This window comes from Camelus ferus, chromosome 6 (assembly GCF_009834535.1).
Source record: "Camelus ferus isolate YT-003-E chromosome 6, BCGSAC_Cfer_1.0, whole genome shotgun sequence".
NCBI classification, from domain to species: Eukaryota; Metazoa; Chordata; class Mammalia; order Artiodactyla; family Camelidae; genus Camelus; species Camelus ferus.
This window is the reverse complement of record NC_045701.1, coordinates 30,753,208-30,768,057: the sequence shown is the minus strand read 5'-3', so window position 1 is coordinate 30,768,057 and position 14,850 is coordinate 30,753,208. Positions and strand designations below refer to the sequence as shown.

At 36.1% G+C, this 14,850-nt stretch overlaps 1 protein-coding gene across 1 annotated transcript in view; it reads left to right on the top strand.

The window, feature by feature from the left end:
• SUPT16H (SPT16 homolog, facilitates chromatin remodeling subunit) overlaps positions 1–14,850 on the top strand; it is a 31,965-nt gene that overhangs the window by 3,126 nt on the left and 13,989 nt on the right. The window contains exons 2-7 of the mRNA XM_006190855.3: positions 9,593–9,685; positions 10,691–10,861; positions 11,746–11,898; positions 12,458–12,604; positions 12,989–13,140; positions 13,819–13,991. Coding sequence (XP_006190917.1) covers positions 9,593–9,685; positions 10,691–10,861; positions 11,746–11,898; positions 12,458–12,604; positions 12,989–13,140; positions 13,819–13,991 — 889 coding nt within the window. The remainder of the gene's footprint in view (positions 1–9,592; positions 9,686–10,690; positions 10,862–11,745; positions 11,899–12,457; positions 12,605–12,988; positions 13,141–13,818; positions 13,992–14,850) is intronic.

The following is a 14,850-nucleotide window of genomic DNA, read 5'->3' as shown; positions in this document are numbered from 1 at the left end:
AATGCTGATCCACTGCATTCATTGATGAGGCTCAACACCACTGCTCCGGATTGAGGTGGTGAATGGCTCCAACCTCGAAAAGGAAGTTTGTGCCTGTGGAGAAAGCTAACAAGCTGTAGTGTCAGTGTTTCTCTTGAGTGGTGATTGTTGGCTCTTTGCTGATTTTTTTGTGGATAAGTTTCTTGTTCTGGATTGCTAAGATTTCTGTGGTTTAGGAAGGTTCTATAAAATATGGGCATATTCCCATATTTCAGCAAGATAATGGCTTACTTCTACCCATCTCATTTATCTCTGGAGTGAGATAGGGAAGTTTTCTTAAATAATGCTTTGGTTTCAAGCTGGTTAGAAGTAAATGCCTGGACAGGTTGGGATTCGTTTATTTTTGGCTTACTCAACTATTTATTTTTTTATCCCTATTACCGAGTGCAGTATGTGGCATGTAGTAGGTGCTCAGTGAACGATGATGACTTGATTTCTGAGCTTTCATTCGTTCCTTTTTTGGTCTGAAGAGATTTGATGGAGGCTGTACTTACAGTGACTACAAATCCTGCCTTCCCTGGAAGTGTTCACTTGTTGTCCCTATGTAATTAATGACATATTCTTTTATTCTCAAAATTGTCTCAGATTGGATGAGGAATTAGATTGGTATCCTGGCTGTAACTAGAGACTTCAAAAATGTTTCCTCTTTTAATGCAGTAGTCTTCTGGTTCAAAGAAGATAGTTGTTCCTCTGCTGCAGTATTTCCCCAACTTTTATCCTTCAGATACCACCTTCACAATTTTTGCCAATTCCTTACCACCTATATTATTTACCTTTTGCTCTAAAAATTAGTTTTAATCAAGTAATAACATACCTAGGCTTTAAAAAACCAAATAGTTCTAAAAGCCTGAAAACAAAAACCAGTCACCTGCTCCAGAAGCACCCACTTGCCAGTTCTCCTCTTTCTTTCATATTTTGAAAATATCTATATAGTGTCTTTTCTTGATTTGTCAGTTTTAGATGTTGACTCTTGTTTTGGTAGATAAGGATATAAATGTAACTTTTTTGTATCATCACATACTTTCCAACTTCCCAATCTCCTGATACTCCCTGTAAAATTTCTTCTTGATACAGTTATGAAAAATTTCAACATGCAGGAAGATGAAAGAATTTTTCAGTGAACACCCGTATACCCACCACCTAGTTTATACAATTAATATTTTATTATACTTTATCACATGTGCACCCTTCTGATACATTTTTTCACTATTTTTAGTAAAAATCAGTAGTCAGTTTACATTATTGTGCTCATATAAATATTTTCACTGCTGGCTGAAGTAATAGAGTACAATTTCCTCTTTGCAGTTTTTCATTTTTCCTGGTATTAATGATTACTTCAGTTTTTCTTCTCTGTTTCATGTCGTTAGCCTTAATTTTTTCTGCAGATCTGTTATAATCTCATCAATCTTTTATTCTAAAATTTTCACATTCATCAGATATTTTCTTAGTTCTGTGTTTGTGTTTTAAACACCACCACCACCCATTCCAACCTTACATTATTCTGCTCTATCTGTACAGGTTGCTTTCCGGGCCTATTAAACCTTTGGATTCTTGAATGTTGGGTCCCTTATATCCTATAGCCCATGTCAAGATTTTTCGTTCTTTCTTTCTTTTGTTAGAGGATTTCTCCAAGAGCTTCTTAAGAAGGGATGTAGAGAATAGATGTTTCCTGAGCCCTTGTGTGTCTTAAAGAGTTTTACTCCATCTCCACTTTTGGTTAATGAAATAGTTCAGTGGGTATAAAACTCAAGGTTGAAAATCTCTCAGAATTTTTCTCAGAATTCTAAAGCTGTTTGTCAGTCTTTGAGCTTTCACTATTACTTTTGAGAAGGCCAATGTGATTCTATTTCCTGTTCCAGTATGTATGGCCTGTTGTTCTCTGTAAAACATTGAGAATTATCTCTTTATTCCTTGTGTTTTGAAATTTCACTGCCTTAGTATGTGCCTCCCCCCTCTGCCCCGTTGCATAAAGTTGGTAAGTGGGGGGGCCATTTTAGTCTCAAGTCAGTGCAGGACTTTTGTATTCTTTGATCGTTTTCTCCCCTTCATTTCCTCAGTGATCTCCTCCCCCTCCCCTGATTGATATTTAGTAAGGTTTAGACCTCTTGGTTTAAATTTTTTATCTTTCTATTTCATTTTCTACCTCTTTGTCTTCTACTTCCAGATATTGTTTCTTAACTTTATTTTACCACTTTTTATTAAAAAAATTTTTTAATTTCTTAAGTCTTTTCTTGTCCCCTATCTTTTCTTATTTCATGGATGTACTATGTATATTTCTCTTACGAAGGGGTGGTTAATTTTTTATTTTCTGTTCTCTGCTGTGTCTGTTTCTTCTAGATTTGTTTGCTTTCTCTCTTACATGTTGGAGACTTCACAAAAATCAAAATGAGACTTGGCTACCCATCTTTATTAAGAATAAGGTAATAAGAAACTGATTGGAAGCTCTACACAAATAGGTTCTCTCAACTAGTAGAGAGGGGTTACCGCAGAGTGAATAGGTTGGCTTGTTCCATGGACTGTCAGTATCTGAAGTGTTTTCTCTGAGTTCAGTGATGTGCAAAGAAAAACCATCCAGTTCTTGTCTGGGGCAGTTGTTGTCATTCAGGAAACAGACTTTCATTTAATTCCTCAGTGTTCAGTACTTGCCTTCTGCTGGGCCTAGTGTCTGCATCTTGAGCCTTCTTGAGCCCCTTTATCCAGAGAATATGTTAAGTCTTTTTACAGAAGGATTAGGAGTTATCTCAGGGCTTCCGAGAACTAGAGACAAGCTTGCTGACCAAACCTCCTGGTCTTAGCCCTGAACTTATCCATGTACAATATGTCCCATTTCCCTTCTCTGATATTTGATGCCTCCTGCGTTTTGAGCCTATTAGGTAGGGTTCTATGAGATAGGCACACTTACCATCAGTTATCTTCTCACTGAGAAAGCTTGTCAAGCACTTAGTTGTTTACCACTCTGTCCTCTTTTCATTTCCCCAAAACTCTTTTAACCTTCATACATTCAGAAAGGGTACTTTGTATCACTATAAATGGAAAATTGTGTTGCTTTCCAAAAATAAAGGATAGCTGTTAAAAAATAAAGATCATGTAAGCACAATTGTGTTACTAAATTGTAGCAGGTGTTAAGGACTAGCATTAAACAGATGTATTCTTGATGTGATCAAGTAGACTAAAAGAGAACTAAAATATATAACTTTTTTGCTCTGTAATTGAATATTTAAAGCCATATCTGGGATCACCTGAAATCATCTCCTACATGGAGTTGTATACTTGGAGAAAATCTGCTCTCCTGTACATGTTGTGTACTGATTATGTAATCAACAGTGCATCTTTGACATCAGGAACAGTAGTGGTGTGATACAGTAAATTTCTGGGAAATAGCCATTTCAAACTTTTTGGTTGCGGTATGTGGGGGGGGTGATTTTTGAAATCTTTTTTTATTGCAGTATAGTTGATTTACAGTGTTCCATAAGTTTCAGGTATACAACATAGTGATTCACAGTTTTTAAAGGTAATATTCCATTTACAGTTATAAGATATTGGATATATTCCCTGTGCTGTACAATGTATCCTTGTAGCTTTATTTTATATATAGTAGTTTGTATCTCTTAATTCCTTACCCCTATCTTGACCTACCCCCTTCCCTCTCCCGACTGGTCACCACGTTTGTTCACTGTATCTGTGAGTCTGTTTCTTTTTTATTATATTCACTAGTTTGTTTTATTTTTTATGTTTCACATATAAGAGTATCATACAGTGTTTGTCTTTCTCTGACTTATTTCACTAAGCATAATACTATCCAGGTCCATTCATATTGTTGCAGATGGCAAAATTTCATTCTTTTTTTAATGGCTGAGTAGTTTTCCATTTTATGCACACACCACATCTTTATTCATTCATCTGGACACTTAGGTTGGTTCCATACCTTGACTATTGTAAATATTGCTGCAGTAAACATTGGGGTGCATATATCTTTTCAAAGTAATGTTTTCATTTTCTTCAGATACATACCCAGGAGTGGAATTGCTGAACATATGGTAGTTCTTTTTTTTGTGTTTTAAGGACCCTCCATACTGTCTTCCACAGTGGCTGCACAAATTTACTTTCCTCCCAGCAGTACACAAGGGTTTTCGTTTCTCCAGGTCCTCACCAACATTTGTTATTTGTGTTCTTTTTGATGATAGCCATTCTGACAGGTGTGAGGTGATATCTCATTGTGGTTTTGATTTGCATTTCTCTAATGATTAATGATGTTGAAAATCTTTTCATGTGCCTGTTGGCCATCTGTGTGTCCTCTTTGGGAAAATGTCTGTTCAGGTCTTCTGCCCATTTTCTAATCGGCTTGTTTGTATATTTGATATTTAGTTATATAAGCTGTTTATATATTTTAGATACTAACCTCTTTTTGATCATATCACCTGCAAATATTTTCTCCCATGTAGTAGGTTTTCTTTTGTCCATAGTTTCCTTTGCTGTGCAAAAGCTTTTAAGTTTAATTAGGTCCCATTTGTTTATTTTTGCCTTTATTTCCATTGCTTTACAAGACAGATCCCAAAAAAAATCTTGCTACAATTTGTGTCAGACAGTGTTTTGCTTATGTTTTCTTCTACATTTTAGTCTTTTATAATAATGATGACAAGTGCATAGTATTTACTGTGAGCTAGGCACTGTTCTAAGTACTTTATACACATTAGCTCATTTAATTCTCACAGCAGCACTTACAGATGTGAAGATGGAGGAGACTGCAGCACAGAGAACATTAGATCACAGTAAGTGGTGGGGTCATGGCTTCAAACCCAGGCGGTCTGGCTTCAAAGTGAGCCCTTACCCAGAAGGCATACTGTCTCTCTAAACATAGAAGGCAGACTTTGTTACCTATTGCTTGCAATTGCTGAAAGAAATTTTCGGTAATTTAGGAAGTCACTAATCCTAACATCTTACCTGAAGTGTTTGTCTGATGACCCTAGGTCTCCTTAAAGATAGATATCAGAAACCTTCCAAAGAAATTCATTTTTATCTGTAGGACCCTAATAAAAATATTGTCTTCTCTGATTTGTTAACTAAAGAGATAGAAAAGGTAGAAAAAAATACACCTTTGCCTGTTATTCTATGTTAATTGCATCCTAATGAAAAATATATATCTTAAACTTACTAGGTATATTTTATTTAGACTTTCAGCACCTTTTTTTTCAGTCTAAATCATCATTAGTGTGAGAACTGCCTATTTTGTGGGGGAGTTTTAAGTGTGCTAGGTCTTGATTTGGGGTTTTGGATATGATGATGCATGTACTGCAGCTAAAGTTTTATTGTAAGGATTACAGATAATAAATGCAGGGCGCATACAGAAAGTGCCTGCTCAGTGGATGCTGTTCCCATCTAAAACACCTGTTTCAGCAAGACTTGGCTGTTAAGTGTACCAGACAGACTGGAAGGCGGCAGAATTTGGGGTCAGAAAGGGTTTGGTGAATGTTGAGAGTCTGTACACCAGGGGTCACTGCTGCAAAATGGTTCGTCTAGAAAAGGGAGCACAGGAATCGTAGGTCCAGATTTGAGAAGGGCTGAGATCTGAGACCTACAAGTCCTCCCATGCAAAAGAGATCAGGTAGGAATCTGAGGCCGTTTAAGCAGCAGAGTTGAGCCCCAGCTGCCTCTGACAGCCAGCACTTGGAGCTGGCTGTAGGACGGGTCCGGGAGCAAAGGCTGCTAGTCTTGTGGGCTTTTTTTTTTTTTTTTTTTTTTCTGCCAGACCCCTCCACTCTAGTATTTTTTTAAACAATTTCCAGACATAATTTAATCTGAAAATATGTTAGTATTATATGTAACTTTATGATAACGTTACTTTGGGTAACTTACCATGTAAGTTTTACAAGCAGATTATTAAAAATCTCCCACAGTTTCAGAAGACTATCTTCAGATGTAATCTGTATAAAGCATTTATAGTCCTCATAAGGTTTGAAAATACAAAATAGCATCCCAGATTTTGCTGTCCAAATATTTGACTTTATTTTAATATTTGACTTTTTCACTGAATCACATTTTAAGAAGAAAATTATTTAAGCTTTTTATCTTTAGATACTAAATTCTGCTGTTATTTATTTCTTCTGGTGTTAGAGCCCACTGGTATTTGTAAAGAATCAATCAGATATGTTCTGTGAAATGATCAGAGCAACTGGGTTCCAAATTAGGATTCATCCTCTTACTTTTTTGATCAACAGTGGAAAACCAGGCATTTTATATGAATTGAAATCCTAGAGATTTGATGGATTTGTTTTTCCTGCCTTCATTAAAAAAAAAAAACTGAATATGTGGGTCATTTTTCTCTCTCCCTATTTTCAGTTACATTGAGATCCCTTTGAATGATTTTCCCGTATTATTAAGAATTATTATATGATTATACTCTTCGTATACTCTTAAAAATGTATTACTGTGTATTTTTAATTTTCATACATGTTGATACCCTTTTTTTTGCTGAAAAATTTTGACTCAACCAAAATTTCAAGTATCAAAAAATACTAGAGGGGACTTTTTGGTTAGTTTCCATGCTGTGTTTTGTAGATAGATGTTTAGGAAAAAAATTATATATTTGTATTCAGAACACATAAGCATTAAATATAGGTAGTACCTGCTGCTAATTTTGGGAGATTAAGGTGCTGATAATACTGTTGCCACAAAATCCCATGTTTACTGAAGAATTGGAATGTATGTAGCAAAAGTTTGGGGAGGAGAGAATATTTGATGCTAAAGTTAGTGTTAATATATGTTATAGGACTCATATAGCACAATGGTTCTCAAACTCTGATATCAGAACCCCCTTACATTCTTAAATTATTCAGGTCCCCACAGAGCCTTTCTTTGTATAGGTTGTATCAAGTATATAAAGCAATTTGGCCTCATACATACATGAAGCTGGAAAAAAGGAGACTATTTTAATAAACTTTTCAGATAATTATGGATATTCTTTGTTATTACACTAGAACTCTAGAAGTGGTAATCTCTTAAAAGTTAGTTGTAATGTGGAATCCAAAACCACAACAGTGAACTTTTCCTACTCAAGTTATTGGTCTATCTTGTGTCTTTGATCCTTTACCCATGAATGACTTTGTAACACCATGCATTGCTTATTTGGGAAATACTGGTTCCCTCAGTTGTGCAAATCTGGTAAATGTACACATTTCATTATATGGTACTAGAGAATCATGTATGTTAATATCACCACTGATCTCATCAGAAAAGTCTTAAGTAGAAAAGCCATCAAGTTCACAATGATGGGTTCAGGTACAAGTATTTTTAAATTTTAAATTTTTTGCTTGAAAGCTCAGATTTTATCATTGACAACACATATATCATTCTTTTCCCTTGAAGCGATAGGCTCACTTTATTCATTTTCAAGAAAATGTATACCAGATACCCAAGAATGTTTAAATGGTTAGTTCAGTTTGTTACTCATGTGCTTTTCCTTGAGACAGCCATCATATTCATTGTGCTCTTGGAAGTGCTTTGTGTGTAGTTCCTGTTTCTTTACACAGAATATTAAAAAGACATAGACTCAAGGGTTAGGATTTATAATATTAATCATTTTTACTGTGGCAAGAACATTGTTTAGTGGAACTTTTTTCCCCTCGTTTTTTCTATGAGTGTGTGGTAGTGGCACTATGTTTGGTGCCACTGCTTTGATTGCTGCTAAAGCACTAGCACTTTTAATGACCATTGCTTTGTATCATCAGTAAGAACTAATAATAAAACTTAACCAACCTGAAGGGAAGCATTTTCTCTTTGAAAATCAGTGTGAGAATGCATACAGTTTGTATATAGTAACTTCTTTAGGTTACATATTTTGTTGTGGTAGAGAAATTCATTAGAACCCTTAATTGCTATTATATTTGGATTCTTACTGGCATCCAGAAGCCTTAAAATGTGGAAGAGTCTGAAGTGGATTTTTTTAATAGATAACATTGATTTGTAACATTATATATGTAGATGTTTTTCTTGACTTTATAAGGGAAGTCAGACTCTAGAGTTCACAATTACCAGTCCTTCGGTCTTACAGAGCTGTTCAAGAGTAGCTAATGGTTGGAGGACTCCACACACTTCTCAATTTCAGAACTTAATACAAAGCTGCAATAATCAAAACAATGTAGTATGAGTGTAAAGATAGACATGGAAATCAGTGGAATAGAATTGAGGATTCAGAAATAAACCTTTACATTTACATCATTTGTATTTTTCAGTGGTGCCAAGACAGTTCATTCACACCATACACAAAAATGTACTCAAGATGAATAATAGATCCAAATATAAGAGCTAAAACTATAGAACTGTTATAGAAGAAAGTATAGATAAGTCTTCATGTCCCTGAGTTAGGCAAAGCTACCTTAGATATGACATCAAAAGCACAGGAAAAGAATTTAGACTTCTTCAAAATTAGAAACTTTTGTGCTTCAAAGGAAAACATTAAGAAAGTGAAAGACAACCCACTGAGTAGGATAAAAAAATTGCAAATCATATCTGATAAGAGACACATATCTAGAATACAAAAGGAACTCTTACAACTTAATAATAAAGCAGTAACTCAGTTACAGAATGGGCAGAGGCTCTCAATATGCACGTCTCCAGAAAGGGTATACAAATCATCAGTAATCACGTGAAAGGGGGTTCAGTCAGCATCATTAAGCATTAGGAAAATGCAAATCAAAACTACAGTGAGATACAGCTTCACACCCATTGGATGACTGTAATAAAGATAACAAAGATTGGTCAGCATCTGGAGAAATTGGTACTCTAATACATTACTGTTGGGAATTTAAAATAGTGCAGGCACTTTAGAAAACAGTCTGGTATTTCCTCAGAAAGTTAAAGTTACCATAGGACCTGTAATTCCTCACCTAGATGTGAGGAATTCAAGAGAAATGCCTGCACACAAAAACTTACATGAATGTTTAAGCAGCATTATTCATGATAGCCCCAAAAAGGAAACAACCCAAATATCCAACAATTGATGAATGGATACATTGTGGTATATCCATTAAATGGAATATTACTCAGCAGTAAAAAGGAATGTGGTATTGATACATCCTACAACATAAATGAACCTTGAAGCGTGTTAAGGGAAAGAAAACAAACACAAAGGCCACATATAATTCCATTTATATGAAATGTCCAGAATAGACAAATCCTCAGAAACATGTGTGATTAATGGTTGCCTAGGGCTAGGGAGGGAAGGGGAAAGATGGATAATCATTGCTAATGTGTTTTATTTTTGGAGGAGGTGAAAATGTTCTAAAACTAGATTATGATGGTTGCATAACTGAATACACCAAAAGCCATTGACATGTACACTTTAAATGGGTGGACTGAACAGTGTATGAATTCTGTCTCATAAAGCTGTTTGTTAAAAAGTAACTAATGGCTGTGAGGTTGACAAGCAAACATGTACCTTAAATTTGGGATTTCTGTTAGGAAAAAAAATACGAATATCTTAGGTAAATACTGAAGTGTGTATTCCTGTTTTGCTAGTGTGAAAAGAAATGACCAGATTACCTACTCTGCTTTTCAGAAAGGAGAAGATGAATACGCCAATGTTGATGCCATTGTTGTATCAGTGGGTGTTGATGAAGAAATTGTTTATGCCAAATCAACTGCTTTACAGGTGAGAGATTTATAGCAGTTTTTAGCCCTGAGAGTCATTGAATCATCTGCTATACTGTTCAATATGGTAACCACTAGCCACATTAAAAATTGAATTCCTCCGTCCTCTCAGATACTCAGTAGAGGCTATCACATGAGACAGACAACATACAGAATATTTCTGTCATCACAAAAAGTTCAGTGAACAGCACTGATTTAGAACATAAAGCAAAAAGAAGAGAAATACATAAACTGGGATATATTTACCTTTAAATAACAGAAAAGCCTAAATAACAATGGGTTAAATAAAATATTTCTTTTTCTCTTGGATAGTCTTCAGGTACCCTGGTTTTTTCCAGGTCTCTACTCTGCCATCCATAGATGTACTCATTTTGCAAAATTTGCTGGAGCTCCAGCCATACCATCTGCATTCTAAGCAAAAAGAATGGAGAAAGGGAAGAAAATGGGAGACCGCTTCCTTTTTAAAGGAGACTTGGCCTTGAAATCCCACAGAACACTTCTACTTAATAACTTTTGGCCAAAATTTAATCTAATGGTCATGCTTAGCTACAAGAAAGGATAGGAAATTGTATTTGTGCTGAGCATTGTGCCCAGCTAAAAATCCTGAGTCTTCTTAGAGAAGAAATGAATCATTGGTAGGCAACTAGCAGTCTTTTGGGGAGCTAGAACACATGATTTCCTGAAGTGCTGCTTCATCTCTTGTTTTAATGCATTTCTATCCAGTAATATACTTTCTGTGAAGGCACATTATCCAAATGGTCTTTATTATGGAATGTTTCAAACAAATAAAAGTAGATAAAATAATACATTGAACTCCTGTGTACCTATTATCCAATAAATTGTCAACTCCTGGCCAGTCTCATCTCATTTGAATCCACATACAGGTCCCCCAACCTCAGATTATTTGGAAGTTAATTCCAGATACCTTATTTTATAAATATTTGTGTATATGTACATTAATCTTTCTATCTGTACATACTGTTGTCACTGTTGTCTTTTTCCTTAGACATGGCTCTTTGGCTATGAACTTACTGATACTATCATGGTCTTCTGTGATGACAAAATCATCTTTATGGCCAGCAAGAAAAAAGTGGAGTTCTTGAAACAGATTGCTAACACTAAGGGCAATGAGAATGCTAATGGAGCCCCTGCCATCACACTGCTGATACGAGAAAAGGTTAGAACTGATTAATGTGTCGTAAACGTTAAAGAAAGTTTAGAAGTGGTAAACAGTAGATACACATTACTAGATATAAAATAAGTAAACAGTAAGGACCTACTGTATAGCACAGGGAACTATTCAACTTCTTGTAATGAGCTGTAATGAAAAAGAATCTGAAGTATATATTATATGTATGTATATGTATAACTGAATCGCTTTGCTGTACACATGAAACTAACATTGTAAATCAACCATACTTCAGTTAAAAATAAGAATTAAAAAAAGCAAAAAAAAAATAGCGAAAGAAGTGGTAAACAGAAAAGCCTTCTAGGAATTTAAAAAATACAAAGGGAAGATTGACTGTCATTTTTTTAGTTAGGAAGGGAAGAATTCAGTAGTTCTATCCAGTTTTGCAGCAAAACAAATGGGCTGTGAAATTCTGGTGAACGCTAACTTTATCCATTCTTCAGGACGCTGTCAGCTTGTTCTCATCTGAATACCTTAATTACAATAGATAGCTGTAAGTACCTTAAGGAAAATTAGGTATACCTTATTTCCAGTTTCTGTCAAATTAATTTTTTTTTGTTATACTGCCCACCTGACAAAGATTTTCTTTTCGAAATATTGTTCATCTGTACTTTAGAGTTTCTTAGCTATTCTAAAAGAAAAAGAATGGTCTTGCCAGCTTACCTGGCACTTCACTTAAGCATATAAAAATACCTAAAGAAATATTGTGTTAACTTCTGGTGTGTTACAGTCTGCTCTAAAGAAGTAAACAGGGGAAGGGGACGGTAGAGTTTATTCTGTCCATAGTTTAGAATATTCTCTGCCTGGTACTAGTAGAACATAGATGTCTAATTCTAAAACTAAAGCCCCTTTCCTCTCTGTGATGCTGATAGAATGAAAGTAATAAGAGCAGCTTTGACAAAATGATTGAAGCCATTAAAGAAAGCAAGAATGGCAAGAAGATTGGAGTGTTCAGCAAAGACAAGTTCCCAGGAGAGTTCATGAAGAGCTGGAATGACTGCCTCAACAAAGAGGGCTTTGACAAAGTAAGACGGCTCCCGGAAACACGCACGTTGAGAGTTAAGAAGACACACTTGTGACGGGCTTCCATAACGCGTAGTGCAGAGGGTTTGCTTTGGGAAAACTGTATATTCACAGTTCCATTTTTCATTCCCTCTGGCTGAGCAGTAAGTCAGTTTAACTTTCCAATTAGGAATGATGCATTCAGGAGATAGTCCAGCTTCTTCAGAGGGAAACTGAAAAAAATCTCTTGCCCCCAAAACTTTCTGATTTTTTCTTTTTCTTCACTCTCTTGTCTTCTTTCTTCAGCCTTTACAAAAACCTCAAGAGAGAGGCATGTACATTTGCATTTTAAGTGGTACATTAGTTTAAAGCATCTTAGAATATGCACAGTGTCATGGTAAAGGGCTATCTCAGATATTTATTCAATCCCAGAAGAGAATATTTATACATTCTGCAAACTGTTGATGAATAGTTTGCTAAATAACCAAATATCATCACTGATAGTATTCAGATTGGGAGAGATGTATTTCTTGAGCAATTCTGTATCTGCATGTTGGAAACTCTGTATGACTTTGACTGCAGATAGACATCAGTGCAGTTGTGGCCTATACCATTGCTGTGAAGGAGGACGGAGAACTCAACCTAATGAAGAAAGCAGCCAGCATCACCTCTGAGGTCTTCAACAAATTCTTCAAGGAGAGAGTCATGGAAATAGTCGATGCAGATGAGGTAAATGGAGAAGGGGAGGTCTTTCTGCTGTTTTAATGAAGGAGAAGCAAGTCCCTGCTGTGCAGCGTTTTTTGATGTGTGTTCAACTTCCTTTAAAACATAAGTTGATGTGTAATTGTGCTGGCTCTCTTTCAAAACAGTGATAAACCTGCACTGTAGTTTCTTGAGGTTACCCAGTATTCTATTTGCAAATCCACGTATTCTTTAAATTTGCTTTGCATGTACACCAGTGTATCAGCCGGCGTATAAACCAATCCATAAGACTTCTATAGCATCCTAAATGATATCAAGATATATCTTGTCTTCAAATGGTAGTGTCCAAAAATCCAACACCCGTCTGCCACCCTCTAGTAAGAATTATTTTATTTCTGTGTATACTTACAGAAAGTTCGACACAGCAAACTGGCCGAGTCTGTAGAAAAGGCCATTGAAGAGAAAAAATACCTAGCTGGGGCAGACCCTTCTACTGTGGAAATGTGTTACCCTCCTATCATTCAGAGTGGCGGCAACTATAACCTCAAGTTCAGTGTGGTGAGGTGAGTAGGAAAATTTCAAAATAGAACAACCACCAGGGCATTTCAACTTTTAGCTTATTTTTTCTTGGATTCATTCTAGAATTCAAAAAAGTAGGAGTAAAAATAACCATTAGTCTGCCTTCTACATTATCTTTTTCTCTTATTCTCTGCATATTTTTATTTTGTTTCACATAGTTACTTATTTCTCACTTGAGCATTTGACTGTAAGCATTTTCTAGATGATTAAAAATGCCTCAAAAAAGTGCAACGCATGTTGGAGAAAAACATTAATATCTTATTAGATGTATCATAGTGTAACTCCCCTCCTAACTTTTAAAAATACCGTAAACAATGCTGTTTGTCCTGGTTGGAAGGAAAGGACTAATTCAGAGAGAACTCATGGTGGACTGGTGGAAAGATGATGCCTCACAGCCATGCTGTTAGACCGCGATGAACAAGACCCAGTGTATCGTCTGCATGTTTAGGATGCAACAACTTTTACTGAATTTTTATCCTGAAAGTCTTGGTCCCTAATTTTGCTCCAGAACCTTTACGAACTGTTTTTTAAATTTAGATCCATTTTCCACTTCAGCTTTGGGGTGTAGCAGGGAAAGGCCGTGATTGCAGGTGCTGTGTGCTAGTGATACTAATGACTTCGCCATTTTGAGTAATGAAATGGTTTCCTCTTTTGGTCTCAAGTGACAAGAACCACATGCATTTTGGGGCCATTACCTGTGCCATGGGCATTCGCTTCAAATCTTACTGCTCCAACCTTGTTCGCACTTTGATGGTCGATCCTTCTCAGGAGGTTCAAGAAAATTACAACTTTCTGCTTCAGCTTCAAGAGGAGCTGCTAAAGGAATTAAGACATGGTGAGGTCCCTTAGAAAAGGAGGTTTAGCATTTGAGCAATCATGTAAGAAAAATGTCTGTAGTACTTTTTATTCCTGACGCCCTTGTACTATAAATAGAGTTAGATTTTACTAACTCAAATCATCCCAGCAGTTAGTTCTTCAGTCTCCTTTTATGCATGAGTGGTTGTGGTTTTATATTGATGTTTATAAACACCTTTCTGACTATTTAGGCTACTGTGTCTAGATCTTCATAAAATACCATGGCATTATTACTGTTTAGAAAGTCCTGAGGAGTATCTGTCCCAACAGAGTGTGTAATGTTAATCCTACATTGAATGGATACCAGGAATCTTAGTTTGAGAGCAGAACTAATAGCAACCCTGCTAGGCAAGCAACCGCCTACCTCGAGAGCTTGATACCTCTTTTGCCTTGAGACTCTCCACTCCCAATTGGCTAAATGGGACTTTATGTTTTCTGCCTTTAAACCACTTTGTAAGCCCACTCGTGTTTCCCAGAGCTTCCAGACACCATTCGCCCATGATTTCTCACATCAGTGAGAATAAAGACCCTCGGAGGCTACCCTATCTGGGTTCCTCTGGCTGGGAGTACATATTCATATCCTAGGTCCTGAACAATTAAGATCAGAGTTCTAACAGTGATTCACCCATTCAGTCCAGCTTTTCAAAATGTGTAATAACTTTAATATGATGCCATTATCAACTCTTAAATGATTTTACTGAGACCAGGTGGGGTTTCACTGGATCAGTGATTCTCAAACAGTGTAATTAAAGAATGACCAGGTAGTTTTTTAAAATGCAAATTTCTAAGCCCTACCACTCCTGCAGCTGCATGCCATATTTGATGCTTTGAGAAACCTT